Consider the following 15,658-nt stretch of genomic DNA (forward strand, 5'->3'; position numbering starts at 1 on the left):
TTTTTATGATATCGTCAAACATATATTTTATTCAAAAATAAAAACATCATCGCTTTCTCAAAATTACATAAAGTCATATTATAACATCGACTGAGATAAAAGAATAAAATGAAATATTAAAAACACGATGTATCTCGCTGCATTGCGCGAGTACGCTTCTAGTATATATATATATATATATATATATATATACACACACACATATATAGTTGATTATTAATCTTTATCCTTAAACCAATTTTAATTGAAGATCAATTAAAAACGTCTTTTTAAATTAATGGATAAATTGCATGAAAAAGTAACGTATTTTAACTTGATTCCTATTTTGGGTAACGTATTTTCAAAATTTTCATTTTGGTACCTAAATGTAAAGTTTCAAACATTTAAGTATCCGGGTAACCAATCTAAGGGGCCGTTTATTAAACACTTACCCGGTAAGCGCTTACCGGTGAATTTAACATTATCATTTACTTACCGGATAAGATTTTAGTCGACCAAAACGGTATCGGCAATAATTCACCCGGTAAGCGTTTACTGTAGTAAGAGTCTTCGCCTTCACTTACCGGGTAAGACTCTTGGTCATTGTCTCGCTCTTACCAGGTAAGATTCTTGATCCTTACTATATTCATCCGGTAAGATAAAATGACTTGGTGTTCACTTACCCGAGTAAGCGTTTCGTAAACGGCCCCTAATTTCTATTGTTCTTCAAAGTTCGACTATTTCGATTTCAAGGTATGGAGTTCTCTTTCCAGCCGATTAACGGTCATGAAATCAGATTCAAAAAATCAAAGATGGAAATCTCGAATGACTGATTTCTACTGTTGATTAAACTTACCGAGTTGTTGTATGAGTCATATTATGATTTATGAATCTAAAAAAATCTAAAATTCTAACTGATTATTATAAAGTTGGGTCATGTGGTCGTGTGGGTTACTGACCTACAAGGCTAAGGCTAATGGACTTTTGTTATTTTCATAACGAGTCTTTCTCTTGCATATTGAAATATCTAAGAATTGAAATTTTCAATTCACATGAACACATCACTGTATCAACATAGCTGGAGCACACTGCACAAAGTTAACAACATATTATAATATTGTCTTAATTATTGGGTACTTTGCAATACACAGTAACATAGATTATGAAATTTACAAATTTTTTATTATTGTTCTTTTGACTTTTATTTACTTTGAGGTTTGACATTACCGCATTAGATTTAGGGGTCTTTTGATTGGTTCTTTTAACCAAGTTCTATATAGATAAAATTGTTTGTATGAATTAATCTGTTTGTATAAGTTGGAAAAGTTTTTGTTTGAGAAAGTTTTTTCGCAGATGTAAGGAGTGTTTTTTTAGTTGGAAGGGACATGTTTGTAAAAAAACTTGGCTTTCTATATAAACTCCTCCTAAAAGCTTACTGAATAAGTCATTTTCTATATTATTAAGCCACTACGAAACAGGCATGCATAGTTGATCGATTAAGTTATTAGTTTCATTAAGCTTATTAAGCTGCTAACAGATAGCCCCTTAGTCTTTAGTCATTAGACCTGTAACTTTTGAGTTTTACTTTTTGTTTAATATGACAGTAATTTGGAGGTAATTTACTATTTTAGTTAAAAAACTAATAGTTTTTCATGTCTTTTAAGCCCCATATATTGAAATAAAGTTCCTATTATGCTAATTTCAATTTGGAAATGGGAAAACTGGAAAAGAAAGAAACACGATTTTAATCCATGATTTATTCTTTTATCATTCTATATTCTGTATTCAGGGTTTTGGTTTTTAGTCCCCTTCCCCTCCCCTCTCCCCTTCCAATTGTATTATTTTTATTATAATTAATAAAAATCAACATAGGGATGAGACATTTAGCTTGAATATGCTTTAAACTCTTTAAAAAATTGCATGTTCTGTTGTTTTATTGGCCTAAAAAATAGGTTTTGGGCCATTTTTTATTATTTTCGCACAAGACATCAAAAATCTTAGGACCGGCCCTGAGTATCCGGTTAATACTTCATCGAATAATACTGAGTTGAATACCACATCAGCATAATAACCGGTTAATGTTTCTATCGGTTATCCGAATACTTAAATATTTAAAACTTTACATCTTAAATACCAAAATAAAAGTTTAAAAAATATGTTACTAAAAATAAGAATGTAAAGTACGTTATCATCAAATTTACCAATTTTAATAGGTACTCATCAAAAAGTGATCGTACAAATCGTTTTCATCAACTCCTATACCATCCTTGTCCATATGTAGGCATGATACTTCGTCTATATATACACACACACAATTACACATGGGCATGTTGCAACAAACAAGAGATGAAAAACTTGTGTGCGAGGTGTGCCGATGGCAGGATGCTCCTCTGGAGATAGAACATGGTGGTGGACCAGAATCTTCATCGTCGACGTCACTACTCTCATTTACAATCTGTCTGCAATTTTCAAAGTACCAACGACCCCACCATCTTCGTCTCCTAATCCCACTTCCGACCCCTCCTCTCAAACGCACTGAACCTTCTCCTACGTCAGGCTATCGACCACCAAATCATGTTCACCGCCACCACCATTTCCGCTTCTTTCTCATCAATGGAGATAACAAAGACCTTCAATCGGCGGACGCCACCGCGTTTCCGAGCATCCGCGGAGGTTTTCCCTTCGTTTCTGCCCAAAGATGTCGAGAAAATCAAGGACCCGTTTGCTCGAAAATTAGCTTCCAGAATTGAGAGATTACCGGTGGAGGTGAATTCTCGTTTCTACTTCTGTATTCAAACAGTCCTATTTTGACTATGACGTTTATCAACCTAAATTGATATGGGTGCTTCCATTTTTGAGTCTTTTTAAATCATGCTTTAGAATCCATAAATAAATACTTGTACAGGAAAAGGTCACTTCTATAAAAGTGAGGGTCCAAACGGCCATTTCTGGCACTCACTTTTTGTTGTTTGATGGAGCTTTTATTTCACCACATAATGTTGTAATGCCAATTGGTAGGTTATGGGCTGAACCCTGATGGCAAAAACCACCGGACATGTCCACCGGATTTTGTCTCAACGGGTAAGGAGGTGGGAATCTATGCAGAATTGCAGAAAACCACCGGAGATTATTGATTATGGTGGTGGATGGAAATGCACTAATTAGTAGTAAATAGTGTGAAAACAGTACATTGCACAACAGTTTTTCTGGGCATATATTTGATTCATTACAAAGGATGTAGTCATTATTTGAAGATCTTAAAAAGACAGAAATTTCATGACTAAAACAAGTGATTGAAGGAAATCTTGGATTTCGGGCAATTTACGAGATAAATCAACATAAAGATGCTAAAGGTTTGTAAATTTGGAGAACTTTGAAATTGGATCCCTAAAGATGGGTCACTTTGCCTAGTCTTGTGTCTCTTTGAGACCTCACTAGTTGCTAGCCCAACTCTCCACCGTGTTGAATTGTTATGGTCGTTTGAAGTTGACACAGTTTCTTGTTTTTTTGCATTCCCACTATTCTATATATGAATCGGTCGACTGTTGTATTTGTTTCATATCAGATTGTGTGGTCATCTCTGGCGTAGATATTTGTATGCGTATATGTTTTTAGAGCACCTCCAATGAAGCTTTTTGTACAGATTTTTGGCCACCTAGAAAAAAACTCTCTTTTTGCTTGTGCAATTCCAAGCTTTCAATAAGCTTGTTTTTGCTTGCAGCACCCACTTTTTTTGTAAAAGATAGAAAAGCTCTGATGAAAAGTTCACCATTATGGATGCTCTTAGGAGTGATAGAGGTTTAAGGTCGACCAAGATCGAATGAAAATAGTAAAGAGAGATGGTAGAAATTCGAACCAAAGACATCATCTATATGCCTACCGCTGGGACAATTATGTTGGATGTTATTATGTCATCCTGTAACAAACGGTATAAAAGAGGATAATGATTACGGAATTCTATTTGGGTTTTTGAGTAGGTATGTCAAGGACATCGAGAATTTAGGTGGGGAATTTGTTTTATTACGTCCCACAGGGTTGTTGGTGTGGATTGTGAGTGCAATGTCTTGGGTAACCAAACCAGTATATCTCACTAGGAGGTAGGTTTTGGGGGTGGGGGTGGGGGTGGGGGTTGATAGGATGCATACATACCTGACCTCTACCCAAAAGAGTAGAGCAGTTGTTTCCTTGAAGATCCCTGACTTGTGCAAAGTCTTCGGTAGTGACTACTTATATCTTTAAGAATGTGCCAAATGGACATCAGTGTGCTCCATACCTAGTTGCAGTTTCTTCTCTTTTCAAACAGGTAACTAAGACTTACCATTTTATATTTGATATTGATTACATTCAGAATCTGATAGAAAGATACCAAATTGTCGTTAATACTTGCAGCTTACCAGCTCAAACAATTGTATTATGAGTAGTTGCGTGAAGCCAATGATCGAGGCTTCGACCAATCCACTTGTTCTGCTTCACGGGTTTGACAGGTACACATCTATCGACTTCTAATACGGTCAATTCAACTGATCAGGAATGTAAAAGTCAGCATAACATCGTTATACCCCAACCGGAACATAAAACCCATACAGTCATTAACGAGGGCCTCTCTCACTCTACTTCACCTCCCCTGTAGGGAAGGGGCAAGCTAATTGAAATTAACTTCCCCCTAGATGCTGTCGGAGTAAAGGATCGTCAACAAGGGCGTTCTAGATTCTTATCCAAGACTTGTATCATTTGATGATGCCATGTGAATCGCTAGAAACATGTGAAGTGATCTAGAATTTTTGGTAGATGAGGGTTTTTCTTTATAACCGATGGAATCGTCCATTACGATACATAAGAAAGGTAAGGACAAAAGGCCTTATAAGAACAGAAGCGAGACTAGCCTCATTACTCCCCACTGGGCGAGAGGTGCACCTAACCCACCTACCCACTCATCAATCACGGTGTTCAGCTGACTTGCACTGATAGACCCCTATTGTATTGGAATTAGGGCCGGGGGGTTCTAGGGCCTTCCTACTTTTTAGAGATAAACCACGCGGAATTTTTTCGAGATTTTTAAAATGTTTCAAAGCGGCAAAAAGTCTCGATTTCCGAGCGATTCAAGGAGAGAGCGATGACAGTGACTTTCTCCTAGCWAAGAAAGGTAATCGATCCCCTTTCCCAACGGGGCGGGAGAGTCTCAGTCCGTGTTCAACGCCTGCTTGACTAGCTCAAAAGGAGGCAGCTGGAGTGTGTAGATGGGCTTTGAAGCAGGGCGCAGTGAAGGCTCGCGAAGTAGACAGCAAGCAAGAGCTTCTCAGCCCCCTATTCTATTAGTCAAGCGCTAGCGCGCCCCTCTCTCTAAAGGGGCGTAAGCACTTTACTCRCTAGGGGGATGGGATTCATTCACTTTCCTGCTAGCACTACAAAAAGCTCCTGTCTTAACGCCCCTACTACTGCTGTGCAGCCTTTCCTCGGGTTCGTAGAGTCGGGTTTCCCATTTACCCACAACGGTTCGAGCCCCGTCAGTCCCGACAGATCCGATAAGTACATCAATTCGCCTCTCCATTTTCTGTGAAACAAGGGAAGGGCAAATTGCATGAAAAAGTAACGTACTTTAACTTGATTCCTATTTTGGGTAACGTACTTTCAAAACTTTCATTTTGGTACCTAAGATGTAAAGTTTTAAACATTTAAGTACCCGGGTAACCCAATGAAGACTAATTTTAGACTAAAAAAAAGACTGATTTTAGATTTAAAAAAATTCATGTCGCTGACTAGGTCAACAAATAATACCGAGTTGGATACCACATCACTCGTCACATCAGTATGATAACCGGTTAATACTTCAACCAGTTACCCGGGTACTTAAATGTTTAAAACTTTACATCTTAGGTACCAAAATAGAAGTTTTGAAAGTACGTTACCCAAAATAGGAATCAAGTTAAAGTACGTTACTTTTTCATGCAATTTGCCCATAAGGGAATTGATGGTATTTCAACCACGATAATCTTGGTTGGTACCAAACCCGATAGTGATTCTTTCGATTCGTATTAGAGTGATGGCCCCTGTTTCACTAATAGCTGGGAAGGGAAGAAAAAGAGAAGGGATTCACGGGCAGTGAAGGCAACCAAGGGAGAGGAATCATTCCATTCAATTCCGAAGGCTACCTCCTCTCTTTCCGATCTCATTCAGATAATAAGCCAGTCCGGTTTATTAGATAGTGAGTGGGAGGCYGGCCCCCGCCCATCTGGAGGTGCACACCGCCTTTATGCGTGCGCCCGGAAAGATAGGCCGACTGCTGAGCCCACTCTGGCTCAGGGGGAATCTAGAAAGTCATGTAATGTAGGAGGAAATGAAAAATGGAATATAAAAGAAAATACAAATAAATGAAAAGAAATCGGAGCTTTCATCTGAATTCCCTTATGTTCGAGACCATTATTTCTTAGAGTCGTTGAAGGAAAAAAGCTGGATAGAGAGGCCGGACAAAAAAGAAGAAATGGCAAGATAAATTGAATATCGATGGAGGTGCATTGCCGATGTGGAAAACAGGGCGGATATTCTCTAAAGCTATTCTTCTTAGCAGTTTCACAAGTGAATGGAATGATTCTTCCCCCGAGGGTGACTTCACTACCTGGATTACATTCTCTGTTTGACATATACTGGGCTCGTTTGGTTTGGTTTGGTTTATGTTGAGTCAGAAGTTGCAATTTCACGAGAAAGAGAGATCATTGTGTTACTGGAACCAATCTTGCTATTCATTTACACTGTCGATTAATTCTTCTTTGTCTTCAGCTCTTGTTTAGAATGGAGATACACACTTCCGCTTCTCGAGCAGGCTGGTTACGAGACGTGGGCAATTGATATTCTGGGATGGGGGTTCTCTAACTTAGGTTGTCCTTTCATCTTTTGCCATCCTTGTATATTAGATTAAAAGAAGGGGTGTCCAAACAGTCATATGATCCAATCCGACCCAATGGATTAAGCAATAGTAATATCCAATGTATGGAACTGATATGACCCAATCATCCATTGGATTAGATTGGATTGGTTGTTCAAAAGTTGATTCGATTGGATTAGTTGTCAAAATCCAACATCCAATGGATAATCCGATTGGATTAGTTGTCAAAATCCAACATCCAATGGATAATTGGATTGGACCGGTTCTGCGTAAATCCATTGGATTTCAACAGATGACCACCCCTTGATTAAAAGTAAACTTGCCCATTGATCTTGTTTCTTGTTATCTCTTTTCATTTTTTCAGCAAAGCTTCCACTATGTAACGTGGATTCCAAGCGTGATCACCTCTATCAGGTAAGTTCACGTAGCAAATTTCCGCTCATCTTTTACTTGTTATCATTTTTGCTTTGTGGGCCCCATTTACATGGTGCTCCCTTCGTTCAAAATAAGTATCCAAATTTCTATTTTAGTTTGTTTCAAAATAAGTCTCGACTTTCAAAAGTAAATGCATACTTTCCAATTCCACCCTTAATTAGAAAAAATTGAGAAATTCATTACTCACTTTATTATTAAAGGTAAAATTGTCATTTAGTTAAAAAGTGTGATAATTACACGTTTACAAAACTGTATATTTTTCATTGTGGATATTTATATTTGGGACAGGAGTATAAACCAAACAAAACGATCCCTGAATATCCCACCTGGAGGTGGGGCCCGGAAGGGATGAGATGTATGCAGAACTGAGCCTATTTACATAGTATGAGAATCAATAAAGATACGTAATGTGGGTTCCCGTAGAAATAACAAACCGGAACCACAAAAAGATGGGAAATTTTTCAAAATCCGAAGGCAACGGAGATGGGAGCCTTGAAGTTTTGTTCAATGACTAGTTCTTTTCGTCATGTTTTAGTTCTGGAAATCGTACATCCGGAGGCCTATGTTGCTAGTTGGGCCGAGTCTTGGAGCAGCGGTTGCAGTTGACTTTGCTGTCAAGCATCCAGAAGCAGTAAGTATGAAGTAGTTTATGCGGTTGAGATATGATATCGAGCGACACTTTTCTCGACTCCATTTTTATTCTAGCAGAACGATAATATATTAGAAGGGCTCGTTTTGATTACTTCTTCTGTTTTTACAGGTTGATAAACTGATTTTGATCGACGCAAGTGTTTATGCAGAAGGCACGGGAAACCTCTCTAAGTTACCTAAGTTTGTAGCTTATGCCGGAGTGAGTATTCCCAATACTCCATATACTTCAATGCTGAAAATTCACAAATGAATTTCCCTATTTTTGTTTCACGATCTCTATGATTACCTTCCGATGCAACTTATTTACGTAAAAAAACAGGTCTCTCTGCTAAAGAGCCTCCCGTTGCGTATTTACGCTACTTCTCTGACGTTTAAATCTCTGCCATTCACTACATGCTTGGATTGGACTCGAGTAAGTTATTTTCGTTCCTCTTTCATTTTGAACAATTTCTGCAGTTAGTGCCTCGATATCATATAGCAAAAATGCTTCTTTTTCTGGTTAGATCGGACGTTTACATTGTCTATTACCATGGTGGGACGAAGCTACGGTCGACTTTATGAACAGCGGTGGATACAACGTCACTGCCCAAATTCATCAGGTCCCTTTTACTTTCTTGTTATAAACAAAGGGCATGTCCATTTAAGAACCGTATATATTTTGTTAACCATGAGAACCAAATATTCGTAATGAATATCATAAATATTCATGATGTTCATTATGAATAAAAATATTCATGAATAAATATCCACAATGAAAAACCCGTTATATTGATGGTGGGATTTGATGGGTCTGATGATAACCCGTTATATTGATGGTGGCATGCCAGGTTCTGCAGAAAACGCTCATAATATGGGGCGAAGATGATCAAATCATCGACAGCAAACTTGCGGTGGTTAGTACCTTCATATCATAAGCCCCCTTTTTATCTGTGTGGGATTTACTGGGTTTGTTTGGTTTTTTTAATAACGCTCACGATCTAATATTGTATGTAATGTTATTATGCAGCAATTACATTCTGAGCTTCCGAGTGCCATAATTCGCCAAATACCAGAATGCGGTCATATCCCACACGTTGAGAAGCCAGATGCGGTCGCAAAGTTGATCAAGGATTTCATCACGACCAGCGCTCTTCCGTCGTTTGCAAAACAGGAAGAGAAGGAATTGGTTCGTCAACTTGAATAGTTATACTAGTCGTAATCTTCATGTGTTCCTTGAACCTTTTTCGAGCACATGCAAGAATTCCTTCATCGCAGTTTGACTAAATCGTTGTTTGTAGAGATTTGGCATTCGGTAAATTAGAAATGTGTGCTCTGTGCGTTTAATCGTTCTTCCGATCTTTAAAAGTTGTCGTAAATCATTTAAAGTTTGTGTCGCTTGTTATTTGGGGTCGGCATTTGGTATGCTAACATTAAAGAACAAAAACCATTTGGTCTATCATTCGCAGATTATTGTTTGCTGGTACCGTCTACCACCTATGGCAGAAAAGAAATAACCGTATCTTCAAGAATAAGAGAAGATCTCATGATATGATGGTCAAGACTATTACTGATAATGCCTGGTCCAGGGTTCTTAGCCTGACCATAAACCCCCCGAATGTTGTCCGGGCTCGGCTTGCCTGGAACCTTCCCTAGTGGTTGGTCTTTCTCTCCTCTCTCCCTTGTTTTCTTCCTTTCTTTCCTTTTAGGGAGCCTTGGTTTCTTTTTGGTGGATGTGGTTCTGGTAGGTTATTTTTCATACCCTTACACTTATAAAAGGAACCACAAAGCAAGCATACAATATGATCCAATGTCGTCTTTTCCAAGTAACAAAGTGGTATAAACCGAATATCGTCTACGAAGATTGTAGTAAAGGCTTAATAAGAGTTCAATGAAAGAAATGATTTCAAATGATGAAATTGAAGACTTCAGTTGGATCTGAGTTAACAATAACGAAATAACATAATATAAAAGGATAGTATGGGTGTAAGACTTGTGGTGAAATGTAAACACAAATTCCAGCAGACAATACTGTAGGAATGTTACAACATGCGGTAAGCCATAACTAGTTCCACCATCTATTTTGAAGGTATTCCTCTTGGACTTCCACCATTGCACTATATTATAGCTTTCAACCTATATCTCTATGTGGTATCCGGACCAGGGATAGTGATGAAATGGTGTCTTCAAAATATATGGATAAACAAATCTCTTTGTTAAAAATCACTCTTTTGAGTCGATTCCTTATCATTCAAGTTGGCGTGTATTCTAGGTAGTTCATCTTTGAATCTACTGCACTTTAACACTTTTAACAAGCGACCAACCTGTCGAGAATTAATTAGTTTGAAAGATATAAATGACAAGTCTTCTTGTCAGCAACTTTTCGCAAGTATACCTCTCATATCATTCAAGTTGACGTGCATTCAATGGCTTATCTCTAAGACCATGACACTTTAACACTTTCAAAGTGATCAACTCGTCAAGAAGTGTCATTGGTTTTTATAAAAACTTGAATGAAATAGTGGAACGTTGTTATTGTGAAACAACGTCCACTTTTCTTCGGTTTAACATTTCACCATTTGTCTTACACCCAAGTTAATGGAATTAGCTACTCATTACGGAAAATAAATGACAAGAAATATAAAGAACAGAAAGTAAAGACATAAATATAAATGACGAAAAGTAAATGACTGAATGTAAAAAGCAGAAATTAAATGACAAGAAAAGTAAATAAAGTAAGAACAATGCTCATGCTGCAACAATATATATTAAAGAACACTTTTTAAAGAAATTTAAGAACTAACTTGAATATGCTAAGAGCTACATATCTAAATCCGATTAAAGAGATCCCACAAAGAGCTCTAAGAGGCAAACAATGGTTCCTAACAAGGAGACAAAAGGCGGAAAAAAAGGAAGCAAAAGAGACTATCACATCAAGTACCAAAAACAATTTTAAAAAGTCATTAAAAAACCGAGTCTGGACCGGATCGGGGAACGGGTCTTTAGTCAGGGACCGGGTACCGAGGTTTGACCAGGGACGAGATGTTAATCCCCGTACCCATCAGGGGCTATTACTAAAAACTCGCCCCGTTGCCATGCCTACCCATAAACACCCCTGGGCCAGCCTTATCCACATATGAAACACACCCATTAGGCGTAAACATGTTGTATGAAGACTTATTTACGCAAACTCGAATCATTTTGATTATTAAGATTTTGAACGAATGATTACAAAAACAAGAATACTTATCGAGTACGACTAGTGTTACCAACACATTATCGTTACCACCGGAACGTAAATTTGGATTTTGATAACGCCAACGTAACGCATTTTTCTAGAAACAGAAAACCAAACATTCCAAGTACATCTCACTTGAAAACAGAGTCCAAGAAATAAGATAACAAAACATAAGAAAAATCCAGTGTACAACTCACGTTACATGACGTACAAGTACTCACACAGCAAAAGGTAAAAACTCTTTTCCCAGATCTACAGATATGAAACCCAGACTCATCTGACCACAATGAGTTATAACTCATGCATTAGGAGTTGTACATTGTTTATGGTTTGGCTATTTTTGGTGTGGAAGAGAACCTTAGCCGATCGAGAAGGAAGGAAACAAATACCCTCCACGTCGAAGGAATATAATCAAATTCCCCATGTGTAGTTTTATATCATATTCCATATCGAAAAAGCAAAGATCTCTCTTGTACCATTAATTAAAGGGGATTCATACAATACAATCCATAATTTATACCCTGCTCTACAACATCAACATCTCATCCACACATCTCTCTACATCCGCAAAAACCAGATCACCCCTGAAACAAATAGGGTTGGAAGACTTGTAAGGGTCGTGATTTGGTCATGAATGCACACAGAACCACTGTTGTCACCGAATCCATTTGTTCCTGCAGGCGCCAGTCCGATCGGTGGGTTCACATTGATCCCAGTCCCCGTCCCTGTGCCCATCCCAGTTCCACCACCAGTCCCCGTCCCTGGAGTCCCGGTACCTGGAGTCCCCGTCCCTGGAGTCCCGGTACCTGGAGTCCCGGTACCCGGAGTCCCCGTCCCTGGAGTCCCGGTACCCGGAGTCCCCGTCCCAGGAGTCCCGGTACCCGGAGTCCCAGTCCCAGGAGTCCCGGTTCCCGGAGTCCCAGTCCCAGGAGTCCCGGTTCCAGGTGGTGCTGGAGTCCCAGTCCCAGGAGTCCCGGTTCCAGGTGGTGCTGGAGTCCCGGTTCCAGGTGGTGCTGGAGTCGAAGTGCTGCAACGTTAAGATCCAAAGAAGAATGAGAACAACATATCTTGATCGTTCCAAAAATGGAGCATGTTCTTTATAATGACTATGAATTTCCACTATCATTCAAAAAGCTATCGTCAATCCTTCAGGCCATAATTAGGAGCGACAGAAATCTATACAAGGAGTAACCACCTTACTAAAAGTAGTAATCTGTATTCGATTTTCAAGAAATCTTGTTATCGGCCATTTCAGTTATCGATATCAAGATAGATTTTCAGTATTGGTAAATCAACAAGCTCGTTTGATCACAAAAGTCATCGTTGGATTAACCAAAACCCCGTAGTTTTAGGATTAGACGAGAATTTAATCATCTTCGTCGTTATGGTTCCATTAAACCCTAATTCACAAGATTTTAACCCTAGTTACAGCGAGTTCATTCTCAAGCCACGTGAGAGACCGTCTGAAACCCTAAACCCTAAACCACCAACTAATCTAGGGTTGAAAGATATCAGACGGTTCAAACCTAAAACCAATTAATACAAGATCCTAATTCATGTGTTTATAGCTACGGCAGAAAAAAGGGTTTAGCTTTATTCACCTAATTAATTCACAACAGCTATAAAAGATCAGATCTTTACATAATTATAGAACTTAATCAAGTATGAAAATGGAAACAGACAAGATCCTAATTGGATGGCAAGAGATGATACCTAGGGTTCCCAGAAAAACAAGCAGAATTTGCACCTGTAAACCATCAAGAAACACCACAAAAAATGAGAATCAAGAAATCTTGATCTTGAGAGGGTAAGATGGTAAATTGACAATGACAGGAAACTCACCAGAAGGGGGTGTTGGGACAACACTAGCAGTGCCTGAGAAAACGCAGCTCCCATCAACTTGACCTTTCTTCTGATAATAACTATTCACAGCAAAATTGCAGTGATCTTTAACAGTATTAGGGTTGAAACAAGGCCCATTTTGAGATATCTGACTGCAATCAGCACCAGCTCCACAAGCATAATCTATGTTCTTTTGAAGCGTTGAGTCACTCAGTGCAGTGTTACATACACAATAAGCTGCATCTGTTGTTTATAAGATCAAATAGACATGAAAATCGATCAAAATTAGGGCACAAAGCAAGGAACCCAATTCAAATTCATTTGAGCGTATGAAGAAAAGCAAAGACATCTTGAAGATGCACCTGTCTTTTTAAAGAACACCCCACCACCATAAAAGATCAAAAAGGAAATCTAAGAAAAATCCAACGGACAAAAAGCGAAAAAGGAAAAAGAACAGAGACATGTTTGAGAAAAGGGAAGAACGAAATCTTGTTAAATGCGTAATAAATTGTAGTTTTTTAATTTTATTTTTGGAAGTAAATCCCAGAAATATCGATGGAAAAAACGATGAATTATTGCTCAAAGAGAAAATCCAGGAGAAACCCAATTGGGGAAAGCTAGAAATCTTGATGATGCACCCATTTTTGAAAGAAACACATAGAAATTAGACATTAAAAACGACGAAATTAAGGGTGAAAAAAAGAAATCTGAGATTGAGAAAAGGAAAGAAAGATCTTACTTGAATAAGCAGCCATAGCCAGGAGATGCAGCATGAAAATTGCAAGAAAAGCCATGATTGTAGCTAAATTGGTAAAGCAAGTGTTCGTATGTTATATGATGGAGAAAGTGTTGATGAAAGGCTTAATCCTGAGCTTACAGATACAGAGTGAAAAGCGAGAGAGAAAGAGGGAGGGACAGCGTTGCGAGAATGGAGGCTTCTAGACCAGATCGACGGTGGGCGTGGCGGCAGCGTATAGGCCGCTATTTTCATGTATTTTGATTTCTACCATATAAGTTTTCTTATTTTCTTTTTATTTTTTATTCATAAAATATAAACTTTTTATTTCAAGTTTCTCCTAATATTTTTGGATGATTTAATGACTTTTATTTCAAGATATTATTTTATATGATTTTCATAAGATATTATTTTTAATAACTTTCATTTTTAAAATATTATTTTATTTAATATTAGCATTTAATGTATGATATATATATATATATATATATATATATTATAATGTTTGTTTTATATGTATACGGTTTTTAATGTTAAATTTTTATTATGTAATTTTTGTTTCATAAATAGACTAAAAAGGTTCATATTATAAAACAAATATATGTTAATCAATATTTTAAATTTTAATTTTAAATAAAAACAAAATATATAAAATCACACATGATACATTAATAGATAAGATTATCATAGATTTTTAAAAAAATCTCTCCATTTACATATCTATACTATCTTATAAATCAGATTTATCAAAAGACATAAAAACAATTTTTAATGCACAAAGTATTATATATTTATGCACAAAGTCTTAAAAATAACTCATAATGCATTAAGTACTACTACTTTATGCATTCAGTTTTAAAATCTTTTAATCTACGATTAAAATAACATATAGTACAGGTTACCAATGCACATTATTATATTTCATTTTCATGTTCATAAGATACTTTTGACACATTTCATTCATATCTTCACCCTCTCATACCTCTATTTATTATCCTCATCTCTCAAGGTGATATTCAAACTGATATTCACAATGAGTTATTAAAAGTTCTCTCATTCAATTGCTCTAGAACTCTCGGTCTCGGTCTCAATTTCTTGATTTTTTGCTCTTGGTGTAAATAGAACACATTTGTGGAGTCGTTTAAATATGTTGGATTTTAAATATATTGGATTTTAAACTCTCATACAATTTTTTTCATCGATAGACTGTAGTTGGAACCATAACTTTTATTTATTCAAATTGTATTAATATGTAAAGAACAAGTGTAACTTATATCATCGTTAAATCTTCTTTAATAAAACCAGTGAAACTTCACCTCTCTGATCGTATTGTACGAATAGACAACCAGTATGTATTAAATTAAAACTCTAAACCTTTCTCAAAATTTTGGTATATACGTGGGTCCAAACTCTCACTCTATTTATGCAACCAATATCATACCCAATTGTGCTACGTTCTATACAATACAATATAGGTTTTTTTTTTAAAATAATATATTTTATTTAATATTAAATTTTCATTTAAATATTTGTTTAATTAATGTATAATATATTTATTAGGCGACTGGCATCCTTTTTATGTAAATGTAACAGTTTAATTTCAATACAAACTAGTTGTGTACTCGTGCAATGTTGCAGGAGCTATGAATTTTAACGATTTTGAAGTTTCATTGGTTTTATAAGATAAGATTTAACGATGATATAAGTTACACTTGGTCTTTACATATTAATACAATTTTGTTGGGTCACCTATTGATTTGGTGATGACCCACTGATCTGTTCCTCTACCTTAGCAACACTTAGTAGTTATTGGTTCTTTGTAAGTCGGTGTCTTGGTACGTACTTAAAGCCATTGGCAAAATCGAAGACTAGCCGATGTGAAGACAGAAGGTCACCGATGCGGTGTTGTGGATCAACTGTC

General features: G+C 37.1%; 2 protein-coding genes across 2 annotated transcripts; one reads left to right on the top strand and one right to left on the bottom strand.

Moving 5' to 3' along the window:
- The first annotated feature begins 2,291 nt into the window (after positions 1 to 2,291).
- Positions 2,292 to 9,303, top strand: LOC112528031 (uncharacterized hydrolase YugF-like). Its single transcript, XM_025138919.1, has 10 exons — positions 2,292 to 2,745; positions 4,369 to 4,463; positions 6,754 to 6,851; positions 7,224 to 7,273; positions 7,830 to 7,925; positions 8,055 to 8,144; positions 8,265 to 8,357; positions 8,449 to 8,544; positions 8,773 to 8,838; positions 8,952 to 9,303. The coding sequence occupies exons 1-10, from the start codon at positions 2,554 to 2,556 to the stop codon at positions 9,126 to 9,128; spliced, it is 1,053 nt and encodes a 350-aa protein (XP_024994687.1). The 5' UTR covers positions 2,292 to 2,553; the 3' UTR covers positions 9,129 to 9,303.
- A 2,307-nt stretch (positions 9,304 to 11,610) lies between these two features.
- Positions 11,611 to 13,922, bottom strand: LOC112527893 (PLASMODESMATA CALLOSE-BINDING PROTEIN 4-like). Its single transcript, XM_025138741.1, has 4 exons — positions 13,741 to 13,922; positions 13,002 to 13,244; positions 12,873 to 12,906; positions 11,611 to 12,186 (listed from the first exon to the last, which is right to left on the bottom strand). Exons 1-4 carry the CDS (start codon positions 13,793 to 13,795, stop codon positions 11,718 to 11,720), a joined length of 801 nt encoding a protein of 266 aa, XP_024994509.1. The 5' UTR covers positions 13,796 to 13,922; the 3' UTR covers positions 11,611 to 11,717.
- Between the last annotated feature and the right edge of the window lie 1,736 nt (positions 13,923 to 15,658).

This window comes from Cynara cardunculus (assembly GCF_001531365.2).
Source record: "Cynara cardunculus var. scolymus isolate 2C chromosome LG 15, CcrdV1, whole genome shotgun sequence".
NCBI classification, from domain to species: Eukaryota; Viridiplantae; Streptophyta; class Magnoliopsida; order Asterales; family Asteraceae; genus Cynara; species Cynara cardunculus.